The 14724-nt window shown below is 39.8% G+C and overlaps 1 protein-coding gene across 2 annotated transcripts in view; it reads right to left on the reverse strand.

Moving 5' to 3' along the window:
* The window catches only part of SLC38A4 (solute carrier family 38 member 4), an 85600-nt gene that overhangs the window by 29526 nt on the left and 41350 nt on the right, over positions 1-14724 (reverse strand). For both annotated transcript variants that reach the window (XM_027542655.1, XM_027542654.1), the window contains exons 2-4: positions 6970-7202; positions 1898-1988; positions 1276-1391 (exon numbers count right to left, since the gene is read on the reverse strand). In XM_027542655.1, the coding sequence (XP_027398456.1) occupies positions 1276-1391; positions 1898-1988; positions 6970-7088 (326 nt within the window). In that variant the 5' untranslated portion in view covers positions 7089-7202. The remainder of the gene's footprint in view (positions 1-1275; positions 1392-1897; positions 1989-6969; positions 7203-14724) is intronic.

Below are 14724 nucleotides of genomic sequence, written 5' to 3' on the forward strand. Positions count from 1 at the left end.
CACTGACACAATATCAATATTTATAGTCCAGCCTGATCCTTAGCCCCCAAATAGCTATGTGGTTACCTAATCATATGTGATGTTTGGAACATAAATAGCATATATTTATAATATAAATGTTACATTCTTAGACAGTTATTCAAGACTCCAGCATTGCATTAGGGATTGTGATCTACATTCACACTGATGCCTAACTTTATTCTTGTGAAGTATTTCACTGCTGCCAACTGTGTCTTTGAAAATATCAGGCTGCACATAATGACAAATGTCTGTGGCTGTCTGTCACAAGTGGTCTCCACCCTCCAGGTTGGCTCTGTGATGCTGCTGCCAGCAGGCAGCATTTGACCAAGTTTGGATAAAGCGCATTGGTTTAGGAATAAAGTTTGGCCACTATGCAAAAGTTCCCCATGCCAAGCATTGTTACTAGGTCTTGGTGATACAAACAAGAGGTGAATAAAAACAGGACTGAGCCATCTCCAAAGGCTTAATGCTTTGGAGACGACAGTCTAGCCAGGGAGAGAGCCATTAAACAAATGAATCAGACAACTGCACTAAAATACTAACACTGTGATGAGACTATAAGGTGGTTTGTCCCAGTCATGGAGACTGGAGGAAGGCATAACTGAGGTGTGGCTGAACTGAGTTATGGGGAGTTAACTAGATGTAGAGGAAAGGGAAGACAGTTCCAAGATTATGTGCAAAGGCCCTGTGGTAAGAGGGGATGGCACCTTTAAGGGATGGAGAGAAGACCACTGTGCCAAGATTATGTGCAAAGGCCCTGTGGTAAGAGGGGATGGCACCTTTAAGGGATGGAGAGAAGACCACTGTGCCCATTGTATCTGGCATACAGAGCAACAGATGATGGGACTTGAGATGGGATCAAGGCACACAGGACCCTGCAGGTCCGGTTTGGGAAGGGATGTTTTTCCTGAGTGTCATAAAGTCAGATTTGCTACTGGGAAAGATCTTTTAAACTATTAAACACCATATTACTTTACGATGAATAATTTTGGACTGGTAGGGCTGTTCTAGCGCTTTGGGGGAAGGGGGTTCAAACATAAACTTTCTGCCATTTGAATAGAGATGGCTGGTTGAACAAGTACCAGGATTAGACTGCTCTGATTATTTCTCATTGCTGTTTTGTTTCAAAAAGAGAGAGAATATGCTAGTACTTTCTCAGATGATTCTTATTCACAAAGATCAAATTTTGTTAATTGAAAGAGCACCAGGTATGCACAGGCTTTAAACTGAGTGTAGATACGACCAGGCACTTACATGAAAAGTATGATCCCTGTGTTGGCCATGGCATAGGACAGGCCCAGGATTCCACTGCCCATGATGGCATTACTCAGGTTGAATGAAGACATTCCAAAGGAGGTGGTCCCAGGATGCTTGAAGAAAAAGGGATGCATGATAAGCAAATACCCACCAAAGGATGAACCTTTTTTGGATTATTCTTATCCTATATCATCTTTTTTTGGAAGAGACTACCACCAAAAATTGAAGATTAAAGTAAAATCACAGCAAATAAAACCATGACTCAACTTCAGTAAAAGCATGTAATTTTCAGTGGAATGTGGTACTTGATTTCAGCAGAGGTCTCGGTAAAAATAAAAAATACAGGTTGAGTAATAGAAAGAAGGGAAAACATGTACGACTGCAGATCACATTTGAGTTAGAATGATTTCTCCAAAAAACAAATAAATTTCATAAATGATTTATGCAGCCATATGGCGAACAGGAAAAACAAGCCCTTATTCCAGTAAGGGCCTGAATAAACAGAGAATGTGCTGATCAAGGCTTGGAAAATTTCAGTCACATTGCTTTCCTGCAGAGACCCAGGTAGATCAGACATCCTCAAGTCCTGTTTACTGCCGGAAAGCAGAGAATCACTTACATGTTCATCGTCATAATCTGCCAACTTCTTTTTCCCCAAAAATCCATTTGTCAGGAATTTCTGACTTTCAGCATCTTCATTAGTAAACTGACTGAACATACATACAAAGGAAAAGAAGACAGTAGAAACAGCTAGTGAATGCTCCGATTTGTATTAATGTTTCCGGTGATCTAAGTCACTGAATCAGGGGAGGAAAACAAGGCATTAAAGCTTTTATTTTTCTCTTCTCCTCTTCATACTAGTGTTCCTTCCAGAAAAAAGGACTGAGCCCTATTTATGAGTATACTTTGGGAGGGAGGGGGAAAGCTCTGAAGGAAGAAAATATTTTTTAGTTGAAATCTTTTTAAAGCCACATTTTTCCTCCCACATTGACTATGCAAAAAATAGAATAATTAGAGCTAATTCCCTTTCTCTCCCAAAGAAAGGGGACAGAGCAGTGACTGCGTTTTCTCAACTGTTAATACACCATGACCACAGGATCTTATTAATTCAATAAGTATTTATTAAGTGCTTTGGCACTGTGATCTCATCTCTCTTCGTGCTAAACTGTCCTCATAAGGGAAACTTCCATGTCTGATATGAAGCAACTATGGCTCAGAAGAGTAAGACAGCATGTCCAGCCCCACCAGATCCCGAGTCTAGGGTCTCCTACAGCACCGTGCAACCCTAGACGGAGCCCTTAGCTGGCATTTTCCTCTTTTTTGATTCCACGTTTAATACACATATCTCTTGCTGGAAAGGAGTTCAAGGGTAGCTCTGTGCTGTGTTTGGTTGTGTGCAAGAATGTGTATCTTAATTACTCTGAAAATGTACTTGGTTGTGTTAGACAATTAATGAATGAAACTAAGAAAACCTTTTAAAGAAACCCAATGAATTAGCAGAAGAGTTGAGAGGGCTGTAAGATGCAGGATTAAAGAGCAGGACTTTAAGACATCACTGTCCACACAGAGCAGGTGGCTCAGTCAGTAAAGAATCTGCCTAGAATGCAGGAGATGTGGGTTCAACCCTGGGTCGGGAAGATCCCCTGGAAAAGGGCGTGGCAACTTCAGTATTCTTGTCGGGAGAATCCCAAGGACTGAGCAGCCTGGCAGGCTATAGTCCGTAGGGTCACAAAGAGTCAGATATGACTGAAGAGACTGAGCAAGCACAAATCCACTAAACACTGTGATAGTGGTCTACTTGGTCCAGGCTGGAAGCTGCACATCCCACGACAGCACTGGTTGGCAACTGAAGCTGTATGCCAGAGATATGAAGGATATGAGGATACGAAGATTTGAGGATATGAAGCTAGTACCAGTCACGTTTCTGAACGTTTGACTAATAAGTTCAGCTGCCACCACTGCATTTTGATACTGGAAAATGTCACAGAGGCTTTTGATTATAGGAAATGTTCAAATAGGCATGCTTTTTAAAAGTGCTTCATTATTAGATAAATTACAACTTTTAAGGCATTTCTTGCATGAGAGAGTAAGGTAAAATGATTGGAGTGTTTTTTAAAATAACCCTTAGAAATAAAAAAGGTAAAATAATTGTTATAGATCTGTGCAAATTATCTCTTAGAAGTTAAGCCTGAAAATATCTTATGAGAAAGAGGGACAATAAGGCTACTTTTTGAGAACAGAGAACAATATAAAGTGCAGATAGAACTAGACAGATCACGAAGACAAAATCACAAAGTTTCACGCGCTTTTCTAAAACCCAGGAAGTGGCTTTTCTTCAACCATGTGGTGTACAAGTTAGGAATATTCCCTGTCATTTTTCTCCTATCTCTTGAAGGAAGAATAAGGCCCTCAGAGGCTATCTTCCTCCATCTCTGTACTCCTTCCTCCCTTTTGTGCTTTATTTTAATAGTCTGTAGTTAATATACTTGCTATGTGGAGACTGGTACATAATGTTCATAGCTGGAAACGGAAAAGATAAGATGAAACAGAGCCCCAAATGGGCCTAATGATAATAAAAACAAAGGTTTCATCTAGATTTAAACTCTGGAATATCCAACATTCTATTTTTAACCTCAATCAATAAGCTAGAATCCTTTAGCCCATGAGTAATTTTAAAGTTTTAAATGTAGAAGTAAATAGACTTTCTCTTTTGAGGCATTTGCATGTTCTTATTTTGACATGAGATGAATTGTAGTCATAAAACATGTCAAGATTGTATAAAATATATGAGAAATGTCCCCAGCATCTTCAGTGATTTAATATCAAGCCCAGCATATATTGAAAACATAAGTATAATGATTCCAAATAAATGTATTATGTTGAATTTCCCCCAAAATTTACATTTAAGAGATCAAACCAAACATAAATAAACCCATCTTTTTAAAATGATCATAAAATTGCAAAATAATGACCCAGTAGAGACAGGACTTACAAGCTAAGTCCTTGTAAGTGTTCCAGAACACACTGTCTGAAGCTGACAAAAGCATTCTTGCTCTTTTCATGCTGGCTTTCAGAGGACCAAATCTAATGACTCTGTAGGACTCTTCTTAGGACCCTGTCCCTTTCAGCTCTGGCACTTCCACAGAGCTCATATCTGTATGCACCTTTCTCAGAAACAAAAGAGCCCTTGGATTTGATCAATTTCCTGAGTAACAAAGTGCAGGGGAAAAAACAACAGTTCACTGAGTATCATCTATCTCAAAGGCACTCATTTAATCCTCAGCAAAGTAGGTGTTGGTTTGCCATTTTGCATTTTCCACTGAAGCTCAAAGAAGATAAATACCTTCTCCCAAGTCAGATGACTCCTCTGCTGATTCCAAAGCCCTGGTTCTACCATGCTGTGCCTCCTCAAGAGTAAGTCAGAAAGAGAAAGACAAATATTGTATACGAACATACATATACATACATATGGAATCTGGGCTTCCCATGTGGTACTAGTGGTAAAGAACCCACCTCTGAATGCAGGAGACACAGGAGAACTGGGTTTGATCCCTGGGTCGTGAGGATCCCCTGGAGGAGGGCACAGCAACCCATTCCAGTATTCCTGCCTGGAGAATCCCATGAACAGAGGAGCCTAGTGGGCTATAGTCCATAGGGTCACAAAGAGTCAGACACGACTGAAGTGACTTAGTATGCACGCACATATGGAATTTAGAAAGATAATACTCATGAGCCTACTTGTTAGAGAACAAAGGAGACACAGACATAAAGAACAGAGTTTTGGACACAGTGCGGGAAGGAGAGTGTGAGATGAATGGAGAGAGTATCACTGAAACCTATATATTACCATATATAAAATAGACGGCCAGTGGGAATTTGCTGTATGACACAGGGAACCCAAAGCCGGTGTTCTGTGACAACCCAGAGGGATGGGATGGGGAGGGAGGTGGGAAGGGTTTCAAGAGGGAGGGGACATATGTATACCCAGGGCTGATTCATATTGATGTATGGCAGAAACAACCATGATATTGTAAAGTACCTTCTAATTAAAAAATTTTTAATATATTATGCTGAAAAAAAAGAGTCACCCAACCTACAAAGAGTCGTGTTGACATCTCCATGGCCTCTCTTATCCAACAACACTAATGTTTACTGGGCTGGCTTCCTGGAGGAAGAACAGTGCTTCCTCCTGACACCCTTCCTGGGTGTTGTGAATGCAATAAGACATCCTGATTTGAGGATAATATTCTCTACTCCAGACCTAGATTTAATAAAAAATTCACTTCTGAATATCTTAAATCATGAATAATTGGTGTTACGTAATATTTTATAAGAATTTACTAAACTTATTAAATAACAGTTGTGCAGCTACTCTGTTCCAGGCATCATGAACATCTGGGTAGGGAGAAGGTGCACAGAGCAGGTGATCACTTCTAACTGGGGGATGGCTTCATAGGAGACCTGATATTGAGCTGAGTCTTGAAGAAAGAGTGCAGCCAGTAGAGAAAAAGGGGGAAGGTGAGTGGGTAATATTTAAATCAGGGCATTCCAGGCAGACAGAGCAGAGTGAATGAAGGAACAAGAGTTTTAAGTGGCTCAACAAGGCTAGAAGACAGCACATAAACAGGGAACAGGGCAAGGGATGAAGAGGAGAGCTAGGTGAGGGCTAGATCATGAAAGGCCTCATATGCCAAGCAATGTGTAGTATAATCTTTCTCTCATAGCTACTGAGGAAGCACTGAAAGGGTTTACCTTAGGATAGGACATGAGTCCATTTGAAATTGTAAAAGATTACTTTTGCAAGGAATGTGGAGGTCTAGTTGGAAGGGAGTAAATTGTAAGATGGGAACTAATCAGGGCTGTTCTAGTGGATGAGTGACAGATGATGAGGAACAAAAGCAAGATGGCAATAGAATGGATATAGACAAGTGGGTGGACTTGAAACATTAATGAGGTAGAAGCAAATGGATATAGTCAAACATTGTACATGCAGTTCGGCAGAAGGGATGAGTCAAAGTTGATACCAAAGGCCCTTTGATTGAGTTGCTGAATGATGCTGATGACTTTCACCAAGATGAAATTGCTAGAAGAAGGGAAAATTTTGAAGAGGATGACAAGAGTTCAATATTAGACACTCACAAGTGTAACTGAATCAAGGAGGCAATTCAGACACATGAGTCATCCAGTAGAGATGTGTAGTAAACAGTTGGATATGATGATCTGAAATCCAGTTGAGAAGTTTAACAGGCTGAAATGTGCCATATGTTCAGTGGGTGAAGCCATGATGGCTGTGAATAAGCTGTCTCAAAGGACACTTTTAGCCAGAGAAGAATCTCAGCAGAACTCTGGAGATGTAGAAACACTTAACAGAGCAGTCAGAAGAAGAGGAACCTGAGAGAATAACCCCAAAGGTAAGAGAAGTGGTGTGTTAATTATAATTTAAATTATTATATATTATTAATAGGAACAAGAACACTGTAACTGCAATTTTAAAGTAATCGTACAAAGGACTGACATACAATAATGATATACCAATGTATACTTCAGGATCAGAGAGTTGATGTGTTAACATCAAGATCATTGTTAGCTCTCAAATAGGTAATAAATTCAGTTCTTCCCAACAAAAGTTTTGTTTTCCATGTCCATAAACCTCTCATTTTTCCATGGAGCCTGATCATTTTAACCCCATACCTGCTCATTGCTGCCTTTTCTAAATTTCCCATCCCGGTGTAGCTATCTTGAATACTTTCTCCACTGATGCTCTCATCATCAGGCTCGATGTTGACATTGCTCAGTTCCATGGGATCCATTTGAGTTGTCAGCGCTTTCTTGTCCACACACAAGCTCCTTCAGTGTAAACAAGATACTGTACCTTCAGCTTGAGGCTCTTCTACTTGGTGTTATTATGTTCAGAACACTCTGTTCTGCAAACAGAACACAGAATAAATCTTTATAAATTTCTTTAAATTAGATCAATAAGTCCAAACCACCTACTTGTGTGTGTTCTCTGTAAAAACATGAAAAGTAAATAAATTCCTGAAAAATTCACAAAGTATGTCTCCAAAGTTTCCATTACCCAATACAAAAAAAAAAAAGAAAGAAAGTGAAAGAGAAAAAGGAAAATTCTTAATAAATCGCCAAATTAGCTGGTATTTATAGAATGTTTTTTCAATGGCAGGGGCTTTAATAGTCACTGTAGGAAGAAAAAAATAAATCTTAAGACATGGTAGCAGTCTTCAAGAAACTTTAGGTATTTGTTAGCAAATTGTATTACTTAAATGGGTGACAGTGGTAACCTATTGATAAAGAAAGATCTGCCAAGGTAGAATCTACCAGTGTCTCCACCAACAGTAACACAGAAAATGACTGTGTTAATTTTTCTTTAATCTGTTAATCGGGCATGAAAGAATTAACCATCAAAATACTTAATAACAGGCAACACAAGGTAGTGTCAGGCTCAGGGAGCCCCTTTTCAGGCACTTGGATCATGAAACCAAAGTTAAGAACAGTAACAAAAGTAAGTACAAGTTTATCTTTGAATCAGCCTCAGTCACCATCTATGCAAAGTTGAAATGCATTTTAACAAGAAAGGGATCGAGCTTTTAGGCTTTGCTCTGCCTTTAATTCACTGGATCTCAGCACATTTAACTTTTTTTAACCTCATTTTCCTCAATTAAGTGAAAAGGGGTGGACTGCTACTTTGCAAAAAAATTGCTACAAATCCATTAATGTTAATATTCTGAAATTTAATTTTTACCATTAGTTTCATTCAATTCTTATTGAATCAATATATTGGGCAAAATACTATCACTCTTGGAAGGTGTGGTTCTGAAACATACACTACCATTTGGTAAGGAAATCCTGAGCAGAGAAACTAACATAAAAATTGCTCCAGTATGCTCAACATCACTCATTATCAGAGAAATGCAAATCAAAACCACTATGAGGTACCATTTCACACCAGTCAGAATGGCTGCGATCCAAAAGTCTACAAATAATAAATGTTGGAGAAGGTGTGGAGAAAAGGGAACCCTCTTACACTGTTGGTGGGAATGCAAACTAGTACAGCCACTATGGAGAACAGTGTGGAGATTCCTTAAAAAACTGGAAATAGAACTGCCTTATGATCCAGCAATCCCACTGCTAGGCATACACACTGAGGAAACCAGAAGGGAAAGAGACACGTGTACCCCAATGTTCATCGCAGCACTGTTTATAATAGCCAAGACATGGAAGCAACCTAGATGCCCATCAGCAGATGAATGGATAAGAAAGCTGTGGTACATATACACAATGGAGTATTACTCAGCCATTAAAAAGAATACATTTGAATCAGTTCTAATGAGGTGGATGAAACTGGAGCCTATTATACAGAGTGAAGTAAGCCAGAAGGAAAAACATCAATACAGTATACTAACGCATATATATGGAATTTAGAAAGATGGTAACAATAACCCGGTGTACAAGACAGCAAAAGAGACACTGATGTATAGAACAGTCTTATGGACTCTGTGGAAGAGGGAGAGGGTGGGAAGATTTGGGAGAATGACATTGAAACATGTAAAATATCATGTAAGAAACGAGTTGCCAGTCCAGGTTCGATGCACGATACTGGATGCTTGGGGCTAGTGCACTGGGACGACCCAGAGGGATGGTATGGGAAGGGAGGAGGGAGGAGGGTTCAGGATGGGGAACACATGTATACCTGTGGCGGATTCATTTTGATATTTGGCAAAACTAATACAATTATGTAAAGTTTAAAAATAAAATCAATCAATGCAAAAAAAAAAAAATTGCTCCAGTATGCATGGAATCCATAAATTCCCTGGCAAGTAAGAAACAGGTACACGAGAATGACTCCATAAATCCAGTGCTGCAGCAGCCCATCTGTGGAGGACAGCCCTTGATCAAGACGATTTCATACTCCAAATCACAAAAGTTGCAAATTACATACGGAAACTGAAACTCACTAGGAGAGTCAGTGGGCACAAGAAGTAATAATTCACACCTGAGTGACTACAAACTGCAAAGTAATTTAAAACGGACTTTATGATAAAAGAAAAAATAAAATGGACTATAAAATTAGTATAATAAAAAGTAATAATAGATTTGAAATAAGAAATAACATCGACAGATTATGAACACAATAGAAGATCAGACTGGTTTGAGAAAAAGGCAAAAAGAATTCTAAAAATAAAATATATAATCAAATTAAAAAACTCAGCTGGAGGGAGAGTAATGAAACTGGAAGATAGATAGGTGGAAATCACTCAAATTATACCACAAAGAAAGAAAGAAAAATATGAAGTTAAGAGACATGGGGAAGAAAAACAGAGGTAAAAAGTTAAACATGTCTGAATAGTTATTCTAATATGAAAGAATTGTGAGATGAGAGACAAAAAGGACAAAGAATTGTTGAGAACTCAAGGAAGAGAGGAGTTCTCAGGATTCAAAAACACCACACAGTACTTCCAGCAGGAGGAAGAAAAATGAATATTTTCATTAATAAAAGGTAGTGTAAGTGTATAACATCAAAGATAAAGAGAGAAATCTTAGAAGCACCAGAGAGAAGCATACAATTTAAAAAAGTAGAAACTTGTATTAACTGAGTACACACTTGTCTCAACATCCCACAGTATCCCAGAGTATCGGTTTCACTTCCCAATAGCAATCACTAATGACAGCTGCTGTTTTTACTTCTTCATTTACAGTTAGTCATTCTAAACTATTCACTAAAACCTCGATGACTTGGTTTATCAACTCTAAACTGACACTTAGGAAAGATAAGGAAATTAACATACTTCTTTCTATACTCCTAATTGCTTCCTCCGCACTCCTAATTGTTTCAGCTCATGAAATACTTCTACGATGTTGAGATTCATGATAATGTCATCTATTCTGTAAAACAAATCTCTCATAATTTACCTAAAAAATCAGCATTTACAACATTGCTGTGCTATAATTTACAACATTCAGTTCAGTTCAGTCTCTCAGTCGTGTCCGACTCTTTGTGACCCCATGAATTGCAGCACGCCAGGCCTCCCTGTCCATCACCATCTCCCGGAGTTCACTTAAACTCAAGTCCATTGAGTTGGTGATGCCATCCAGCCATCTCATCCTCTGTCGTCCCCTTCTCCTCCTGCTCCCAATCCCTCTCAGCATCATAGTCTTTTCCAATGAGTCAACTCTTCACATGAGGTGGCCAAAGTACTGGAGTTTCAGCCTTAGCATCATTCCTTCCAAAGAACACCCAGGACTGATCTCCTTTAGGATGGACCGGTTGGATCTCCTTGCAGTCCAAGGGACTCTCAAGAGTCTTCCCCAACACCACAGTCCAAAAGCATCAATTCTTCAGCATTCAGCTTTCTTCACAGTCCAACTCTCACATCCATACATGACCACTGGAAAAACCATAGCCTTGACTAGACGGACCTTTGTTAGCAACACGCAGCAGTGGCCATAGGACTGGAAAAGGTCAGTTTTCATTCCAATCCCAAAGAAAGGCAATGCCAAAGAATTTACAACATTACAATTGTGTAAATAGTATGCCCAAAGAACCAAGTGGTATATTTGACTACATAATAAAGGCAATATAATCCTATACTACTAAAACTTTCACTTCCCAGGTGGCGCTAGTGGGGAAGAACCTGCCTGCCAGTGCAGGGGACATAAGAGACATAGGTTCAATCTGTGGATTGGGAAGATCCCCTGGAGAAGAGCGTGGCAACCCACTCTAGTATTCTTGCCTGGAGAATCCCATGCACAGAGGAGCCTGGTGGCCTACAATCCATGGGGTCGCAAAGAGTCAGACACGACTAAAACGACTTAGCAGGCATGCACTAGAATTTTGGAAGCAAATTATCCACACTCTTTTTACTTTCTGAAGGGCTTCCTCCTCCCTCTTCTGGGTCTTATTCAGCTGCCCATGTTTCTTGAATACCAGGCTATCTCCTTTCTTCAATTCATTTTGCATTGTGCTGAAATACTCCCTTGAATAACTTTTTCTCACAATAGGTCCAGAAATAGAATTTCTGAGCTGTTTCATGTTGGAAAATGTCTTTACTTTATTCTCAAACTTTTTTGATTGTTTGAATTCTAGATTCAAAATCATTTTCCTTTACAAGGTTGAAAACCTTTGTCTCTTGACTTCCAGCTTCCTCTGATGAATCAGATTTTCATCTCTTTGGTTTTTTTTTTTTTTTTTCCCTTCTGAACGGTTTTAGAATTTTCCTCCTTAACAAAATCTGAAATTTCTCCAGGATGTAACTAGATACGAGTCATTTTAAAAATTCATCTTAATCCACAAGTGAAGAGCCCATTCACTTAAGAGACTTGTATCTTTCTTCTGATAAAAATGTTTTACCATTTTAAAATGTTTCCCTTCCTTTGAAACTTGTATTAGTCATGTACTGGCCCTCTTTATCTCTATTGCCAAGATTTTCTCTTTATTTCCCATTTTGCTACTCAATGTTCAGGGATAGTTCCTCAATTTCCAGAAAAACAGATTTGATTTTCAGCTGTGTAACACTGTGATATAATAATACATATACATTTGGTCTTCCTTCCCATTTCTGGCACAAAGCTCCAAATGTAATTATATAACTAATATTTCGGTTTTGTACCCAGTTCCTGAAATAGTTCTGGAATGATAAAGATGTTTTTGTTGTTGTTGTTGTTATTCATACCAAGACCCTTTTAACCACACCTGAGTTTATGATAATGAAGTGGCTTTTGTAAAGCCCTTGGGATGGAGGCTGGTTGCCAGGGGAACCAACCAATTGATTAGAGAGCTGGAACTTCCAACCCTACTTCCAATCAACTGAGAGAGGAGAGAGGGTATGGGCTGAGTCAATCACATATGGCCAATTATTTAGCCATGTCTAGATATGGATGGAGGAGCCTAGTAGGCTGCAGTCCATGGGGTTGCGAAGAGTCGGACAGGACTGAGTGACTTCACTTTCACTTTTCACTTTCATGCATTGGAGAAGGAAATGGCAGCCCACTCCAGTGTTCTTGCCTGGAGAATCCCAGGGACGGGAGCCTGGTGGGCTGCCGTCTATGGGGTAGCACAGAGTTGGACACGACTGAAGCGACTTAGCAGTAGCAGCAGTAGCAGATATTAAACACCCTAACTGAAGGGGTTTGAAGAGCTTCTGGAGTGGTTATCATACAGAGGTGCTGGGAGAGTGGTCCACAAGGAGAGGGCATGAAAGTTCTGAGTCCCTTTCCTCATACTTTGTCCTGTGCATCTCTGCCATCTGGCAGTCCCTGATTATATCCTTTTCTAATAAACCAATAATCTAGTAAGCAAACTGTCTTCCTGAGTTCTGTGAGTGATTCTAGAAAATGATTAAATCTGATTTATAGCTGACTGGTCACAAGTACAGGAGTCTGAACTTGCCATTGCATCTGAAGTGGAGGCAGTCTTGTAGGGCTGAGCCCTTAATATGTGGGATCTGATGCTAATTCCAGGAAACAGTGCCAGAATTGACTAACTTGCAGGACTCCCTGCTGGTGTGGGAGAATTGGCTGGTATGGGAAAAACTCATACTTTTGGTACCAGAAGAAAGTATTGGGGGTAGAGTAGAAAACCATTGTTTACTTTTAAGCTGTACCCGTTTTCTTTTTCAACCTGCCAGCTAATTATTTTTCACAATCATGTTTTTAATTTCTGATCATTTGTTTATTCTCTTCTTTTTCCATACCATCTCTTTTGTTCGTTTTATAGATGCAGTATTTACACAAATCTTTCTAAGACTATTGATTTCAAGTTTCCAAAAGCTCTTGTTGTTCCCTAAATTATGTATTTTTTCCTGGAGTTATTCTGTTTGTTCATCTTGGCTCTTCTCTTCCATTTGCCTGGCTTTCCTGAAATTCTTAATGATCCTAGGTTGTCTGTTCATATTTATGAGTGAAGAGTATGTTGGTTAACTTAGAAAGCTAGTACTTGGGGTTTCTCTGAAATCTTACAGGCTCATTCCACTGACGGATTGCTCCCTTGTAGGTCTCCTGTAAGAATCTGCCTGCAAATGCAGGAGTTGCAGATTTGATCTCTGAGTGAAGAAGATCCCCTGGAGAAGGGGATGCCTGGGAAATCTCTTGGACAGAGGAGCCTGGCAGGCTGCATTCCACAGGGTTGCAAGAGTTGGACCTGACTTAGTGACTAAACAGCAAACAACAGGTCTGGGTAAGTGGCGTCTATGCAGTCAGTCTGTCTGCAGAGCAACTCCAGGACTCCACTCCCAGACATAGCTGGTGCTGTAGACAAGGTTCCTCAGGGAGCAAAACACAATGATGTATATTCCTCTTGGTGGAGCTTCCATTTGTGCTTGTTATCTCTCTTTGCCTGCTGTGGAGGTCTTAATATTTATTATAAAGTCCATTCTTAGGCTCTCTTTACAGACTAGATTGCAGCCTTATTTTTTGACCAAAAGAGGCAACCCAAACAGATGAAGAGTCCAAATCAAAGTTCCTTGGTGAACACTTGGTCATTGGTTGCTCGTGAATCGTGCCTCCTCTTTGTGTATATAGACTTAACTTGGAACTCCTACTGGACTGCCTCTGGAAAGAGCCCAATTACCTGGTTTACTCTGGTTCCTTTTCTCTTTCACAGGTTTTCCACCCCTATCTGCTTCCTGGCTTGTAGGAATTCTTAAAACTTCCATTTGTTGCTGATCAGTTCAGTTCAGTCACTCAGTCATGTCTGACTCTCTGCAACCCCATGTACTGCATCACTCCAGGCTTCCCCGTCCATCACCAACTCCCGGGGCTTTCTCAAACTCATGTCCATCGAGTCGGTGATGCCATCCAACCATCTCATCCTCTGTCATCCCTTTCTCCTCCTGCCTTCAATCTTTCCCAGCATTAGGGTCTTTTCAAATGAGTCAGTTCTTCGCATCAGGTGGCCAATGCAGAGTTTCAGTTTCAGCATCAGTCCTTCCAATGAGTATTCAGGACTGATTTCCTTTAGGATTAACTGGCTTGATCTCCTTGCAGTCCAAGAGATTCTCAAGAGTCTTCTCCAACACCACAGTTCAAAAACATCAATTCTTCAGCACTCATCTTTCTGTATAGTTCAACTCTCACATCCATACATGACTACTGGAAAAACCATAGCTTTGACTAGACAAACCTTTGTTGGCAAAGTAATGTCTCTGCTTTTTAATATGCTGTCTAGGTTGGTCATAACTTTTCTTCCAAGGAACAAACTTCTTTTAATTTCATGGCTGCAGTCACCATCTACAGGGATTTTGGAGCCCCGCCAAATAAAGTCTTTCACTGTTTCCATTAATTCCTCATCTACTTGCCATTAACTGTTGGGACTGGATGCAATGATCTTAGTTTTTTAAATGTTGAGTTTTATTATTTTACAGATCTCTTGTGATTTTGTTCCTTTAAGAAGGATCATTTCATTTGAAGTTTCTTTGCTTGAATTCCTCAAGGATA

Source organism: Bos indicus x Bos taurus, chromosome 5 (genome assembly GCF_003369695.1).
Source record: "Bos indicus x Bos taurus breed Angus x Brahman F1 hybrid chromosome 5, Bos_hybrid_MaternalHap_v2.0, whole genome shotgun sequence".
Lineage (NCBI taxonomy): Eukaryota > Metazoa > Chordata > Mammalia > Artiodactyla > Bovidae > Bos > Bos indicus x Bos taurus.